The 17,240-nt window shown below is 39.8% G+C and overlaps 1 protein-coding gene across 2 annotated transcripts; it reads left to right on the plus strand.

Annotated features, from left to right (window-relative positions):
* Nucleotides 1-2,144, plus strand: FOXI1 (forkhead box I1). Of its 2 annotated transcripts, none has more exons than XM_051631269.1 (2): nt 1-584; nt 1,865-2,144. In XM_051631269.1, the coding sequence occupies exons 1-2, from the start codon at nt 1-3 to the stop codon at nt 2,142-2,144; spliced, it is 864 nt and encodes a 287-aa protein (XP_051487229.1). The 2 variants fall into 2 exon arrangements, with proteins under 2 accessions (XP_051487229.1, XP_051487228.1); XM_051631268.1 differs by having other exon boundaries at nt 1-574; nt 1,588-2,144.
* Nucleotides 2,145-17,240: the final 15,096 nt, after the last annotated feature.

Consider the following 17,240-nt stretch of genomic DNA (forward strand, 5'->3'; position numbering starts at 1 on the left):
ATGAGCTCCTTTGATCCACAAACGCACTCACCACCACGCTGCAGTCCACAATTTCCAAATATTGGTCACGAACCTCCAGAGATGAATATCTACTATGAGAACTTTTTCCATCCACAGAACATCCCTAGTCCGCAGCGACCAAGCACCTTTGAGACAACGGATTACAACGCCACTCCCAATCCTTACCTCTGGCTAAATGGACCTTCCATTACCCCACCACCATACCTCACAGGATCCAATGCCAGTCCCTTCATTCCTCAGTCTTATGGGATGCAAAGGCAGCTTTTGCCTAACATGCATGGCCTGGGAGGAACTGACCTTGGCTGGCTTCCTCTGCCATCCCAAGAAGAGCTTATGAAGTTGGTTAGACCACCTTACTCCTACTCTGCACTTATTGCCATGGCCATCCATGGAGCACCTGAAAAGAGGCTGACTCTCAGTCAGATCTATCAGTACGTGGCTGACAACTTCCCTTTTTATAACAAAAGTAAAGCTGGCTGGCAGAACTCCATACGGCACAACCTGTCCCTCAACGACTGCTTCAAGAAGGTGCCCCGAGATGAAGATGATCCAGGTATGGCTCTGTCTCCCTTCCCCCACCCCCCCACCCCCCTTTCTTATTAAGCTTGATTAATTTAACAATTACTAATATGTTGTAAAGAAATGTATGAGCCTAGATACGGAAACACACATAGTAGCTTTTCTTTTCGTAGGTCTGAACTAAAAAGCAACTGTGCACAGCTGAGGTCTGAATCCCTGTTGTTACTAAATCTCTGCAGGGAAGGGGATTCTTTGCTGCTCTAGGTCTTCCCAAGAACTGGTCAGTGAGGCTCAGCAGGCACAGGAGCAGTCTCACTGAGCAAGTCATGCTTAAAACCCTTCTGGTGTAATGCATAGGAATTATGTCATACTTAACTAGGAATTAATGGAAAGGGGTAAGGCAAACTCAGATAAGTCAAGGAAACACAGCAGCTTTAGGGAGTCAGCAATAATTCTCTAAGAGGTGAGCAGGCTATTTTTATTTTGTTTGCTTCAAATAGCATTTTGCATGGAATCTCACCTCTGCCATTTCCAGCCCCTGTCAGATTGTTCCTTTATTTATTGTTTTCTATCAATAGCTGTGTGGAACCATCAGGAACATTTAAAAGCCATTCAATTATACTGCTACAGAGGGCCAAAAATCTGTTTCTGTCTTGTTAGAAGCCTATCCTACTCCACTGAATCTGGAGGAGTAGTCCAGTATGGAATTTGACTGCTGTAAATTCAGAGGAGCAGCTATATGCTGAAAACATCCTTCCCCCTCCAAGAAAACATTACAAAACAAAAAGGCCTCCCAGTGTTTCCACTTGTAGTTTTCCCTTTGTGAAGAGTCAGAACTAAAGGATACAGCCCAAAACTTTGCACCTTTTTTTTTTTTTAATTCAATAGCCTTCTGCTTTTATGTGTTTAAAAAAAATGTTTTTTGCTCATGCAAATTCTTCTGTTTCTTTGAAATGAGATAAATACTGTAAAGCCCTCAATGACTGCTCTTTGCTGTCTCTGTGCATAGTTTTTAACTAAAAATGTGCCTTTTGTCCCCTTGGACAGGAAAAGGGAATTACTGGACTCTGGACCCCAACTGTGAAAAGATGTTTGACAATGGAAACTTCCGCAGGAAGAGGAAAAGAAAGTCTGACGTCGGGGCTAGTGCTGCCACTCTTGCATCTGAGAAATCAGAGGATAGTGGCGGCCTGAGTGGCAGCCCCAAAGCTGTAGAGCATCAGGATATCTTGGAAAACTCATCACCTGGGACTGACAATTCACCTGAGAAAGGGTCTCCACCTCCCTCTTCCAGCAGCTCGTGCCTCAGTAACTTCCTCTCTAGTATGACTGCCTATGTTAACGGCTCCAACTCCGTGAGCCGCTCGGTGCCTTTGGGACTCAACTCTGAACCCATTGACAAAATGGGACAGAATATGACAGGCTTTAACTCTTACTCTCCACTCCCCAATATCCCCAGTCATGGTGTGGGAGAATGGTCCAATTCTATGCCTTCTAGCCACCTTGGCTACAGCAGCTCTGTGCTTAACCAGTTTAACACCCATTTTTACAGCAGTATCGGCACAAATAACACACTCTACTCCAGGGAAGGAACTGAGGTTTAAGTGGAGGATTCCAAGACACCAAAACATAGTTTTTTATGAGAGGAAATGATCTGTGGGCAGATGATTAGCATTAGCCTTTTGTCTCTGGGACCCACTGCAGCCTACCTTCTAGCAGCCACAAATTTGTTACCCATTATACTCATTCCAATCACAATCACGACGCATTTGGCAGCTCCACATAAGAATAAGAGGTAATAACAGCAAGAGTAGTGAAGAGCTCCCCTGGGACACTGTGCTGGTATTGCTGCCAACCATGGGCCTCTACAGACATCCTTGAGAAGTTACCATTTGCCTGAAGTATGAAGCTTTTTCTGGCATGGTACTAATATTGCTATGCTTCCCATGTGCTAATAGAAATGTGGCTGTACTTCTAAACAGCAGAAATGTGGCTGAATCTCTAAATAGCCTCTCTGCTGAGAGAGGCTGCCTCTACTAGACATGTGTAGCAAGTTCTCAAATGGCCAAAGCTATTCTGAGACACTGATGGCAGCTTTGGTTTTCTCCACCACTGCTGAGTACACTGAATTTTTATCCCCTTTCAATCCCAAGGGGAATATGGCTGTGAAGGAAGCTGGCATCATCATGGGCACAATAGTCATTTTCAAACAGAAGGGAAATATGGTAGAATATGATGGAATTGTCTTCTGCTGGTGCAGCTGGATCTTAATGTTTTCAGTTCTAATTACAGGGTCAATTTTTTTTTTCCTTAAACAAGCAAATCTATTAATATAATGAAATCAGGATCTGTCCTGAATATATATTTAATACATATATTTTCCAAGAAGAAAACACAGTTCTTCCATCTTAATGTTCTATATGGGTCATTTCTACTGAGCAAAGAGTTTCAATATTGGTGGAGAGGGGGAAGGAAGGAGAAAGAAGAAGTAGAAAGTTTAAATGTCTCTGAGTTTCAGCTCCAAAGGCTGGATTTTCAAAGCATCAATTGCAGATATTTTTAAAAGTCCTTGTACTGATTGTTTGTTTTTTGTTTTTTGTTTTTTTTTTTCCATTTTGTAAGTCTGTGCTTTTTGTTCTTGTGTAAATATTGGAAGTAAATTACCACATTTACTTAGGATAATGTCTCAGACTGGATAGCCTGCAGCATGTGTAGACATCAAGTTTAACTGTTCTGATCAAGGCACTGATCAGACTTTTGGAATGATAGAAAACATATTAATGCATTGTAATAACTGCCATTTTGTCGTGATTTTTTTTTGTTTGTTTTGTTTAATTCTATATGGGTATAGTTTTGTTACGGGCTCCCTCAGAAGCATTTTTAATAAAGCATTTGTACAGAAGAGTGTGCACCTGTGTGTGTGTACTGTATTACTTAAGTCATTAAAAGTCTTCTTCATAGTTTGACTTGAGCAACTTGCCTGAGGAAAGAGCAGTGTAATAGTCACAGAAGGTCAGACTGAGGTAGTATATGGCCAGGTAAAATTTTCATGCCTGAGGAATATAATTGGCTGCTATTATGTAAAATATCACTAAATAAAAATAATCCTTAGGGTTTCCCTGCTGGAGCTGAGTGATGCTGATCATTTAAAATTTCATAAACCAGACTATAGTTTCACGGGCCAGCCAAGTGGCCAACATCACTGCAGTCTTTTCTGCATTCTTAATTAGTATTTTATTTTTTATGTTTAAACATTTTAGCTGTCAAGGCTGCCCTGACTATTCCTAGTTTTCTGCCCTCTATCAGTTGTCACTTGGAAGCTGAAACCTACCTACACTGCTAACATTGATGCTTAAGAAAAAAATTGAAGTAGTTTTGGTGGTGTCCTTCTGCCCTAAGTTTCTCTGAAGTCAGGCATGTGCTGAGTCCTGAGCTCCCACCCTCAATTTTCAAGCCCTTCCAAAACTCTGAGCCCAATAGGTGGGCCATAACATGTCCTGCAAGTCAGCAGCTGGCAGCCTTTCTGATAGAGACACTTGGGCACGAGAACAATGAGAAATGCATTCAGTCAGTGCTGTTATGTCTTGGATTCAGCAAATGTATAAGAAATTGCCCAGAAATAAGAGCTTTTGTGAAGTATGTAGTTCTTAGAACTGAGTGGAAATAAGATTTCTTCAGTGCTGAAATGGAAAATGTTCCATTCTAGAATGACACAGCAAAACTATGGGGAAAAATAAGGTGCAGATTATGCTAAGAATCATGTTGTTAAACAACAGCAGATAGTAAAAAGCAATTCTATTGTCACACAGCATTTTGTTGGACTCTCCCTAGTTGCCAGTCCCAAATTATAGAAGGAAATCCACACAGATATGCAAAAGGACCAGATGCTGTGCCTCATTGCTTCCCAGGTCCTGTCAACCAAATACCACTTTTGGCTTATGGCTAATGAAGAAGTGCTGCCAACCTGCCAGTTCTACACAGACAAAGGTATGTTTTCCAGAGGGTTCCCTGACCAGAGACTAATTAGCTCCCCTGCAACCAACTGCTTGGACTCATCAGATCAGTTAATGAAGCTGCTGTCCAAGGAGGAACGGGAAGATGATTGCTTGGAATGTAATCCTGATTTTCCTCAAAATAGAACTATTTTGTACTAAGTAGTTTGTAATAAGGCAAATTAGGACCACTCTTCATTTGTATTTTTTTTGTTTTTCAGAGAGAATTGGCTCTGATAACCAGCCATAGATCCCTTCCTGGAGCTACTGCACATCAGTCTAGCACCTGCACTGCTCTGCCAGAGGTAATGCTCCAATTTGTCTCTTACCAATATAATAAATATACAGCTTTTGGGGAAAGCTTCTGGTTCATAGGGGTGTTTTGGTGCATTTTGTTTTGCTTTAAATTGGGCTATAAAAGAAGCTGTTAAACTAAGACCTGTAACCAAAATGTATATAAACCACTGCTGATCTTTACAGACCTATAGTCTGATTTGCAAACATATTTATTGATGCTGCTTGAAAAGATAATTTGGGCCACAAGAACTCTGAGTAGTTTTGTCTGTGAAGATTCTTGATTGATATTTTTTTGTTTTTAGGGGTGTGTTTTGTATTGAGATGCAGCTATCTTTAAATACCACTGTGGACACTGTTCCACCATTCTGCAATTATTTATTTCTGGTTTAAATGTCAGGTAAACTCTTGAAGGCTGCTTCCATCTTACCACAAAAATGGTCAGAATAGGTTAATACTCACTGTCCTTCTGCCGTAGTAAAACTGCAAATATGAGAAGTTTTCACTGGCAGGCAGTGTGTCTTGACAAATGATCAAAGAGTAGTGAGTTCCTAGATGTGTCTGAGGTGTACTGCTGCTGAATCCCTGGGGCAGCTTCCATGTCATTGACCTTGTTAGAAACACCTCCCCTGGATTCTTACTGCAGAGTTTCCTGGTTCCGTGTCCTGAGTCTGCAGCAGTGAAGTCTGTGATTTCAGCACTGGTTCCCTTCCATGGAGGGTGTTGAAAACCAAATCATGTGAGTGATTTGGGGTTTCACAGCTGAGATCTTTGCAGCCAAGGATCCCTTATACACAGCCCCAGGGTTGTTCCATCTAGTCACAGAATCAGTTGCAAACCTTGGAGTCCTGCAATACAAGGTGCTGCTTTATCTGAGAACATGGAGCTTTTGGGTCCTTCATGCCTTGGCAGTCTAGGTGTAGCCCCATCTGCAACTCAAGAGACTTTGCTAAATCTGTTACACTGTGAACAAAGTGTTTTTCATCAACTATATTTATAAATAAACCCTGCTAGCTTTAAGGAAAATGAGGCTACATCAGGGTAAAATAACTGTGAGACTCACTCATTTGCCGTATCCAAACCAGTTAATTGATCAGATAATTGCAGGCAGCTTAGCAGGAGAGTAGAGAGGAACAACACTGGATGCAAAGTTGGCACTAACAATGAGGATACAATGGAGAGCTGTTAGCAGTAAGATCTGCTAAATCTCTTGTTGCTGTCAGTATGCAGGAAATGTAATTAATCTGCATGGTAATTTACTTTGCGCTTCATATTTACTTTAAGGACCACACTTACAGTGGAGCTTTTTCCTGGATTAGGCAAAGTAGTCAAAGACAATTTTTTTTGCTGGTATTTACTTGACTAATGATAGTGGCTTGCATAAATTATGATTGCAGTATTTAATATTCCCTTTGTTCTGGCTGCCTGTGAACTTCCCACCACTGATCACCCACTCCTGTAGGTGGTTAGTGCCTCTTGCATCCTGAACTCTACTGCACAAATGCTTAAGTAATCATTTCTTACTTTAGTTCAGTCAGAGTGAACCAGGCCCAAGAAAAATGCTACTAAGACTTGCTAAAATAAGCCTAAATAGTTTGTGCTGAATCACTTTTGGGTTGATTTTGATGAGAGACTTGAGTGTGCAGATGCATCCTACTTCGTGACAGACTGTAAGGCTGGGAGACACAACCTTTCTCAGTTCATCAGAGAAAAGTGACAGCCAGCACGTGCTGCCCTCTGAAAGCATTCTGGAAGAAAGGATAAATTTGGTGTGGCTGTTGCAAACCTTGGCTGCTTTCTGTGGACAATGGGAAAACTCTAAATCACACACCAAAAAAATCTAAAACGCTGCAGCCTCTTGATGCAGGGATGAACAGTCTTTCACTGCTCGGATATATGCAGAGATAAATGTCTGATCACTGTTTACCTAGTTTTCCAAGTGCAGTATGACCTTCTTAGTTCTTTGGTCATGTATGAAAAAATATTTTAAAAATAAACTGCAAGACAATGTAAATAATTAAAAGAGTTTTTCCAATACCTTATGTTTTATTCATCCCTGTCTTATAAAGCAAATATCTAAGACTGTAACATTCTTACAAAGTGGAAGAAGTTAAGCTAGTCCACAAGGCTTCAAGATTCATATTTAAATGTGAGAGTCTGGAATGCCTGATGTTCCAGTTGATAAACTGATGAAAGCTTAAATGCTACTTGTTCAAAGATGACACCAAGAGGTGTGATGCAGGAATCTGTAAAGGAAAATGACATTCCAGTCCTGATAGTATTCACTTCTCCAATAAAGGCGACTTTGACACATACATTCCAGATTTCAACCTTTCTCTCATGATGGGATATGAAATTCTTCACTGTTTAATAATGTCCATAGTTTCTTGGTTGCTTCCTGTGAAAACATTCCCAGATGATGAAAATAATGAACTTCTGTGCAGCAGCTTTGCCAATTCCTAATATTAGTACTTCATGGCACTTCACAGCAATCCTTACAATGTTTCCCATGCACCTTTGAAAAAGCTGACCCAGACCTGTGTGGCGGTTTTTTTGTTGTTTTTTTTTTTTGCCTAAGTCACAAGAGTAAGTACGGGAAGCAATGAAGAATCAGCCACCTCAGTTCATACAGTCCTAGAACCAGGAGGATAAGAAATTCTGTATACATGTATTTTGCTCAGAGGAAAACAAACATCTTATGCAATGTAAGCTGAGTGCATTTGAAATGGAAATGGGTGCCAAAACAAATAGTGGAGTCTGTCTTCTGCACAGTCTGTTGATGTTGAAAGTGGTCCTTCATTTCTGCTCAGTGTTTCAGAGGTGATCTGAAGGGAGTAGCATTCTAACACCAGGATGACAGAAGCTTTCTGCACTTAATGCCTTTTAATTATTTTTTTCACCTGTGCTTCATTATGTGACAAAAACTGGGAGCAAAATTCTGCAAATGTTGGGCTTGCTTTGGTTAGGTAACTTCCACAATCTGTTACTGCTGCTCTCATTCAATCCTTTCCAGCCATTAATCTCTCCAGTTGCCTTCTAGTTACTAGTGATGAGTTACAGTAATTAGTTTCTATTGCTTCTATTCCTCTGACAGGTTATGGAAGATAAGTGACGTAGGCAGGCACTAAGCAGGTGGTAGTATCAGACTCTGCATGTGTAGTTCCAAGAGGCAAACAGAGCTAAACCTTGGCATACTGGTACTTTTCACAGAGTCCTGTCAGAAGCTCTGAAGTAACTACATGCCATGTCAGGAGTGTTTCTTCCCCAGGTCTGAAATTGTGTAAGTAACCTCCAATATTAGCATATCCAGCTGAACCAGGAACATGCCTTTACTCCTGCAAGGCCACTAGTTGCAGAGGCAATCTGCTCAACATTGCAATGCCAAAAGTGTCGTGGCAACATCACACAGATGGTAGCAAACTATAAATGAACTGCTGTGTGTTTCCAGGCAGGTAATATTTGTGTCATCAGGGAAAGCTTTTCATACTCATGCCTTCTGCATACAGGTTCATCTGGGACTCAGAATTTCCCTCTTACCAGTTTGTTCTAAAAAGCAGTGGAGGTTCTTTGGAGCGTGGCACAATGAGAGATACAAAGCTGATGAGTTTATTTCTTTTTGTTGCCTTTGCAGAAGTGTAGGTTTGTTGTGGCAAAGTATCAGTAACACAGAGCAGTAGGGTAATGCTGATGTGCCTTACAGCTCAGTAGCTGTTTTTTATGCTGCTCTCTGAACAATGTGTTCTGACAAGAGCAGCCTGTTGTTTGCTAGTTCATGAGAAGAGTTTTGTGTATGCAAACTTACATGCAAATCAGGCATAATTTATTATGTTTCACATCAATGACAGTGGAGGGAAAAAACCCAAACACCTTTTATCTTCAGCCATACATTTTCCTATGAATAGGGCAGCTACTAAATGATTTATGAAAAGAATGCAAAGAATGCAAGAAGTTCAAAGAAGGTGGAGCAATATCTTTTACTTTGTCAGCTGGGAACCTGGTTATTTAATGCTGGTAATGCCATCATCTGTCTCAACTTAAACTGTCAAGCCCGTATCACATATGTCCCTTTCACTGTATCACAACTGGTTAAACCTCTAATTATAGGTCTTTTATGAAAATAAAATAAAATAGACAAATAGCACAGTTCTTGCCTGGAAGAAGAAGGATGAGGGTTCTGATATTTACTGTCCTCCCTGTCTGTTTCTTTGTAGGCTCTGGAGGGGACAGTGTGACTTCAGCTGCAAATGAGGGTATTCTGAGATCCTTCCCTACCCTAGGCCTGCCACAACTAGGAATAGCCCTGTTTTAGCTCAGCTCTGAGGAATTCCACTGGACCTGCTCTTGGATTTTGGCACTGGAAACAAATGTTCCTTGGTCAGATAGAGGATGTCTTTGGGATGCTCAAACTTTGCACTGAATTTGCATGATGATTTCCCTCCTGCAGTGAAATAGGTAACACTTCTACAAAGTGAGGTTTTTATGGTTTTTTGTTGTTGTTTATTGTGTTTGTTTTTTGTTCAAATGATATTACATAATTTAATATAAAAGGATATAACTACAAAATTCTACAGGATGAATTAAAACTAGTACTGATAAGCTGGACTTACCACAGGTCTTTGAGTTAAATTGGGTAGACCTACTTTAATGAGCAATAAAACGAGCATTATTTTTCATTTAACTTTATTGGGTTAATTCCCATGCAGTTCTACCAGGTTGACCGTGCAAACATGCATGGTCAATGAGAAATCTGTCTCTGTGTGGACTGAATCACACTTGTTAAAGAGGGTGAGCAAACATGGATCCTGCATGAAAATGCAAGTATTGAAAACTATCAATTCCTACATGATTCTTACTGTTTTCCATTAAGTCTCTCTACCTCTCTTTTAACAAGAAACCTTTAGAGAAACAATTATCTGACACTTTTCTTGCCACCTACACAGGGTTGCTACAGAGACAGTCTTGTATGTTAAAAAATCCCAGGTTCATTAATCAGACTAGTATGCCTGTTTAATTGTTTCTCTGAAAAGTAACTCACTGTGCCCTGAGAGCCATCACCATTCATTGAACCCTGCTAGACAGCACAGGGTTACATGGTGGAGATGACTTACATGTCATCTCACATACAGCCTCATTAGTAAGCAGGTGATGTTTGCTTCTTATTTGATACAAGCATTAAGTTTTATTCATCCCAGATTTGTTCTAAAGAAAAATGCAAAGCTTACAAAACCTGAACATTTTTTCCAGGACCACAAAATCATCTCCTCTTCTGTTTGGAAGTGGTAAGTATGAGCTAACTCTGGCTAGTATGGAGCAAGTTACTCTTCAAATCTGGATTTATCACTTTGATGTAAAATGGATGCAGCCAAAGAGCATGGCAACCTGGAATCTTCTCCCCAAAAGCAAAGACAGGACAATGTAAGTCACCTGCAGGTTTACTTGCAATATATTGTTTCTGGTTTTCGTACAGAATGTTGTGTAAAGCAAATGTTTTAAAAATATGCAATTTTGGATGTTAGTATTTATGCAAATAAACATGCAAAGAAGCAGGGCCTGTTATCTCCTGGCAAGTTATAAGGTAGCCTTTAAATGCTGAAAGCCTTTAGACTACTGTCAATCAGGACTTTCTTCTTTCCCCTCCATGGAAGTGTATTTAACATTCCTAACTCTACACAAAACGGGAAAAATAAGTTCATAGCTGTGGAAAAACCTGTCGATGATAACTGATAATATGAAAATGAAGCAGCCAAGCAGGCTGTGGATAGCATAGGTCAGATCTACTTAAACAAAAGCAAAGTTAGAAATGCAGTGATAGAAACATGAAAATTCTGGAACATGAGTGAAATAGAAGCCATCAATTGTGATCAGTTTAATTATTTAATGTTGCTGTTATTTCCTTGTTGCCATGTGGGACAGGTGATGGCTGGAATGGCCTGTTGTCTCAAACAACTGCTTAGAGGAGGAGTAACATCAACATCCGTGAGACACAGAAAGGACTAAAAGTCCCTGGAAAAGTCATGGAGCAAATTCCTCCTGGGTAATGTCACAAGTCAATTGAAGCACATGACTGGGAAAAGCCCATGTGGATCTACTTTGGTTTTGTTTCTCTGGAGGAACCTGCCTGGCTTGTATTGAAGTAGACTGAAGCAGGAGATGGCCTGAACTTGGCAGTACAGCTCAATTAAGGTAAAGGAATCCATGAAAGTCAATTTTCCTGGTAAAGCTGAAGTGAGAACTATTGATCTCTCATAGCAATTATGTAATTACTTGGATTGGGTTTGCAAACTTTACATTTGAACACTGCTAATGGGACAGAGAAAAATGCTGGATGTATTAAATGCAGTCTGATATTTTCCCCTGTTTTTGCAGTGTATGCTTTGCTTTCAAAGGAAGGAAAATGCTTCATAAAATTGTCTTAATTAGACTTCCCTGTAAAGTATCAGTTTCCTGCAAATTATGCATTTATTTGTGTTTTGTTGATTTGAAAACTGAGGTTTGGAGTGAATGGACGTATCTGAGGTTAGACAGTAAGTTGGCACAGCTTTCATGAATGAAGTCTGAAATCTGATGTGTGAATTAAAGGGGGTTTTTTCTTATGCTGTGGGCCTCTTTTTAAAGCTCAGAATGGGCTTCTCTGGTCTGTTCAACAGAGCAGCTTGGAAAAGTACAGGGAAAACCCTCATTTTTTCTGCTGCTTACTCTCCAGAGAGCATTCAAGGTCATCAATAGCAAAAGACTAGGGTTTTCCAGTCATCAGCCTGACTTGCAGAAACCATTGCACTTCACACTACTGTTCAGCTAGATATAATAACAAGCTTAGAAGAGTGACATTTTGTTCTAAATTTCTTAGAATACTTCTGGCTTAAGATAACTCTCTATTAGCAGTAAAAATAGCATGGCTGATCAGGTTTATATGGCACCACTGGGAGTAGCAGGATTGCAAAAGAATGACCTAATATTAAATACTGTTTCTGCTTCACTCATTATTTGACTCAACATGTGTTGAACCAAAATAAGACTGAAAGAAGCTTACAGCTGAAATGTCTACATTTGGCATGTAATGCCAGCAGTCACTGAACAGTAAGGGTTCCTTCTGGGAAAGGCAGACGTGCTGTGATTTGACCAACACTCCTCTGGAAGTTTAGCTCCATTTCAAAAGATACCACGAGAAACAATTCACTGATGCTATGAATTCTGCACAATGGTAGGTATAGGTTCATTTATACCTTTCTTCAGAAAAATTCAGAATTCATTCATTCATTTAAGCCTTTTAACTTTACTATGAACCCAGCAACTACACACATACTGAAGACCAACAATCTAAAAGTAAGAATGATTCTCAGTGACTTTTTTGATTATCTGGAGAGATTTCAAAATGGCCTTGTCCACTTGTGATTGCAGGACCCTGTTATCCCAAAACATATCCCTGGAGGCCTGACTGCTTATTTCTCCCATTTAAGAAACTTTAAGATCCCTTCCCCTTTAGTCTATATAGCAATGATGTTACCACAACAGCTGACAGAGAGAGGACAAGGACATAGCACACCTGGGTTATTATGTGCTTGGCTAAAAATTGTAACACAACGCAGTTCCCTGCACTGCAATCAAAGTAGAAACATCACCATTCTGCTTTGCCCTAGACTCCTTATGGTACCTGTGTGATTATACCTTGCAGCATGTAATTATCTCCTTGGTGCAGCCCCCTAAAGAAGCAGTAAGCACTCCTTGCCTTTTCTGCAGAAAGGAGTTAACATGCTCTTCCAGTGAACAGACCTACCCAGGCTGAATTGAGATGGCTCTTTAAAGAGTTAGAGCATCAGACTTTTAATTACAAAATATGGATATACAATTTAACCTCATTACACAGATTTTTTTAGTCTCAGCAGGAGTTGTCTTCTCTTTAACCTACTGCATCTCTTATGTAGTCAGAAAGCACTCTTATAATGGGCCAGAATGTGAACAGCATTGATCATTCTGCAGTTCCTTCTGATTGCTGCTGGTAAACAGGTGTACCCGACACAGGCCGTGGTGTCGTGTGTGCACTTTGCAAGACATGTTCCTTAACTGAACATCTTCCACATAGTAGGTGTAGGATAAAAGCAGAAGAGCTATGGAACAGCTGAACCCTGTCAAGCCATCCCTCATATGTTGATCATGTATGTTTACAAAGAGGCTTCCCAGTGGCTCAGTTGGTGACACAAGCAGAACTGCAGCTGCCCAGTGTCTGTGGCACACAGTTCATGACTGCAGTAATTCTGTTACCAGGCAATTTGTAGCACTTCTGTAATAGAAGATCACTTAACTAATAACAACTGAAGACACTGTACGTTCAAATACAATAACCTTTTATACCATTCTAAACATAAAGCGCACAAGAAACCTAAAAATCCAAGCACAAAGAGATATGAACATGGATATTAATGATCTTAGAATGTAGAAAATTACTATGAAGCATACAGAAATAAAGCCACTTTGTTATACATTATTTTAAACATTAAATCCCTTTATAAATCTGTAAAGTTGTGTTCTGAAATAATTTACTTCTATTTAGAGCATTATCATCAGTTTAATATTGACAGAGCAACCTAAAACCATCAAAAAGTCAGTAATTGTTAAGTTCTGTTTTACTTCTTGTTTCCTTTCTTGAAATGGATTATTCAGGAGGCATATTTAATTGAAATTGTTGTAGTTCTTAAAGCCTCTGACCTTCCTCATGCTAGTATGCAAAGAAGCACATGATATCCCATCCCCGTATGTACTTCTAATGAAAAGGAAACACGTATGAAAGGGGTTTCATAGTGTCTAGAGATCCAAACAGAAAAGCAAGCCCTTGCACACCACTTCAACTGCAATATTGTGCAATTTAAGTTTGAAACAAAATGCAAATATGTTTCATAAACTTGCCTTCCTTATTTGTCTGCACATACTCTTTTTTTTTCTTTTCTTTTCCTGTAGGAAACCCACAGAGACATTCAAATTCGAGTTTTCATTGTTATTTTTGGAGCAACTACATCAACAAATCTTATTTTAAAACAGACTTTTCTTTCGTACAAGTAAGTAGTTCAGATTTTTCCCCCAAGACTCCTGACTATGCTTCACAAGAAGATCTTCTAGTGTGTGATTTATTTCATTTTACAGGAACTTAAGAAATTATATGAATGGTACAAAATGTTAATGCTAAAAAAACCAAACATAGTCGTGTATTTCCGTTATTCAAGTATTTATTTATTTATTTGAAGTTTTTTTTCAAGTGTGATGTGACAGCACTGAAATTACCTCAAAAAATACTGGGCAGTGTGAGAAAATGTGGAAAAGAATCTGTTCAGCAATAGCAGCACTTTGTGGTGATGAATTCTGAATCTGTAGAAGGAAAAAACACAGGGAAGAAATACCTGTGTTAATAGTAATTTAGATAGAGGCATTTTCAGGAAAAAAAAAAAAATCACAACCCAGTGCTATGTACAGAACAGAGAAAAACAGAAATAGACTGTCAGAAGATGTCATGTTCAATATGCAGTATGGATATATTATAAGGCATTGAAGGGTAAATTATGGAAATAAATCACTTTCATCATTTACATTTCCATCTAGCTGAAAAATCACCTAATATTTATTATATATTTTTAATTAAAGATTGTTAAACAAAACCCACAAGTAAAATCCATGCTGTTGAAAAGCAAACCAGAGTTTCACCCTAATTTCATGCATTTCTAAATCACAGGTTCCTTCTATATCCACCTAAGACCGGGAAAAGTGTGATCAAAACCAGGCCCAAAATACAAGTTGGGGGAAAAAAAATCGTAGATCTTTAAAATATTTAGCAAGGAAATTTACAGCCCTGTTATCTGCTAGCTATGCAAAAACAAACACTTGTAGATGTGGAGTGTGCCACATGTTTATATGTAAACAAATGGCCTAATCCTGCCTCAGGGCATTGTAATGTTATAGCACACAAAGCTCCAGTGAGATAGCAGTGGGCTTAGAGGAACCAGCCAGCACAGGAGAAAGTTAATTTGTCTGAACTACCTAGAGGCAATGCCAGGTGAAGTTCCAGTCAAAGCTAAAGTTCACATATGTAAGCAGACTGTTGACTAGGCAAAGCTCAGAGCTGGGTGAAAAAGTAAAGCACAAATCTGAGCTTGTCCAAATCATCTACATGGGAACCCTGCTTCAGAAGGGCTCCTGCCAGCGTGTCAGGGCAGGACCACGGCTGCCCCACGTGCCTCCCTCTGGGACCTGGCCACCACTGGGGACTTCTTTGTGCCACTTGCCAGTAGAGAGCAGAGGGTAAGCCCCTCCAGGCATGCTGCTCTACTCTAGGAGACCTGCTCTCTGGGATCTCCTAAGCATTATAAAGAGGTGAAGGTCGTAGAAGGCTCTGTGTTTCTCAGACTTTTTGAGAAGTTGTTTCAGGTCATTCATTAAATATGGACCATAATTTACACTACACATAGCATCCACAAACTGCATTTTTAAAGATAATAGAGAACGTTTCCAGTTACCTTTTCCAGTCACAGCCAGTGAGTTTGATAATGAAATTTCAATTAAAGACTTTGTGGCAGTCAGGCAGTTTTTCGTGGTAAGGCTTATCTGGTTCAGAGGAAACTGAGTCAAATGGATGTTACCATTACTGGAAAGCCAGATTGTGAAAGCTTCCAGGCTCTCACCAGCCAGAGTGTCTTCACTAGGGAGAGGGCTGTCTTTCTGCTATGAATTTTGAGATTGGTGTTGGTCTGGTGTCAATTTTGCTACACAGCAAGCTGTAAGGAAATTACTGTCACTAGGGGACAGGACAAGAGCACGTAACTGTGAAGCTGCATCCTTTCTGCAAAGTGGATCTGCTTCTGTGCAGATCAGAGTGGCTTAAGGCCTCGTCCTGCATGCAGGAGGAGGCAGATATTAAACCTTGTGAAGATTATATCAGAAGGCTTTGTGGGGACCATAGAAAACTTCTGACTAAAAGCCCATCTTTCTTGTGAAAATTAGCCCTTTGGTTGAAGTTACCAGGCAGCCCAAGGACATCTAGGCCATGCTAAATATAAGTTTGCTATAAAGCAGGAACCAATTTTATTCTGTGGTAAAACTTTGGATTTTTTTGGTTGTGTTTGGGGTGGGGGGGGTTTGGTGGGTTGTTTTTGTTAGTTGGCTGTTGGTGGATTTTTTTAGCTTGTGTGGTTGACATCTTAGACGTAGCAACATAAAGGACATATCTTTACCTCTGAGAGATTTTTCCCCAACAGTATCAGAAGGGACCTTTACCCAAAACCAGGACTAAAGAGGAGAAACAGGTCACCATTTGTATTTGCAAACAAGTTTGCAGGGCTCATTGTCTAAGGCAGTGGCTTTAGTTAAAATGAAATTATCATGTCAGTTCCATAGAGTAAAATTGCCTTAACTGGAAAGACAAGTGCTTTTTTTCTATTGCTTTTTGTTTGGAGGACTGATTTCTCTGCTCTTGTTCAGCATGCATGGTTTTGGAGTGGATTTATTGTGTATCTGTAGTTCTGACTTCTCCAAGGCAAATCAAAGCTGGTCCAATATATGTCCAAGCTTCCGAAGTCTTGATGACTCCCCTCTAATTTGTTTTGCCCCAGCCAGTCTCTGGAACTCCCTTTCCTCCAGCACCAGTTACACCAAGGCATAGAGGGAAAAAGCTAAAATCACTACAAATTTCACTGCACCATAGAAATTATGTACATGTCAATAACTGCTAAACTGAAAGAAGTTGGGGTTTTTTTCTAATGTTATTTAATTTAGGTAGGGCAAAAACGAGTATGTCTGTCTCTGCAAATGTCTGAGTTCTGTGTGGGAGTGCTGAAGGAAGACATTCATTTTATGGATAAATAAATCAGTATTTCAGGAAAAGTACAGTCTAACTTTGAACTGTTTAGACCTAAACAACAGATGGCAGGGCTGCTGTAGATCAGGCATAACAAGAAAAAATACTAGTTGGTAACTTCCTCCTCATCCTTTGCTCTGTTAGGCTTTTAACTCAAGTGTCTTTCTGGTTTTATTTTAACTCTCATTCCTCAAAGTCTCCAATATTCCAAAAGTATATTCCATGCTTATGATTCTACCAGTGATATTATCAGTTCATAAACACAAGACAATTGTCTCCTGAACAAAGGAGATTCCCCACTTCCCATTCTGAAGATTTAAAAGTAGATTTCTAGGCTTCCATATTGAGGCCAACCACACACTCAGAAGGGAATTCTGCATCCCAAAACTGGAACTGTAAACTAGCACCAAGGCATCACAGTCTCTCCTGTTTTTTTTACATATGACTTTGTGGAAAATATATTTAGGGAGTTATTACAAAGAGATGCCACCTTTAATCTTCTTTTAGCCAGCTTACTACAAAATGAGCTTTTGTTGCTTCTGGCATGCAGAAGTTGAGACCAAGACTGGAGGCTATGG

This window comes from Apus apus, chromosome 13 (assembly GCF_020740795.1).
Source record: "Apus apus isolate bApuApu2 chromosome 13, bApuApu2.pri.cur, whole genome shotgun sequence".
Lineage (NCBI taxonomy): Eukaryota > Metazoa > Chordata > Aves > Apodiformes > Apodidae > Apus > Apus apus.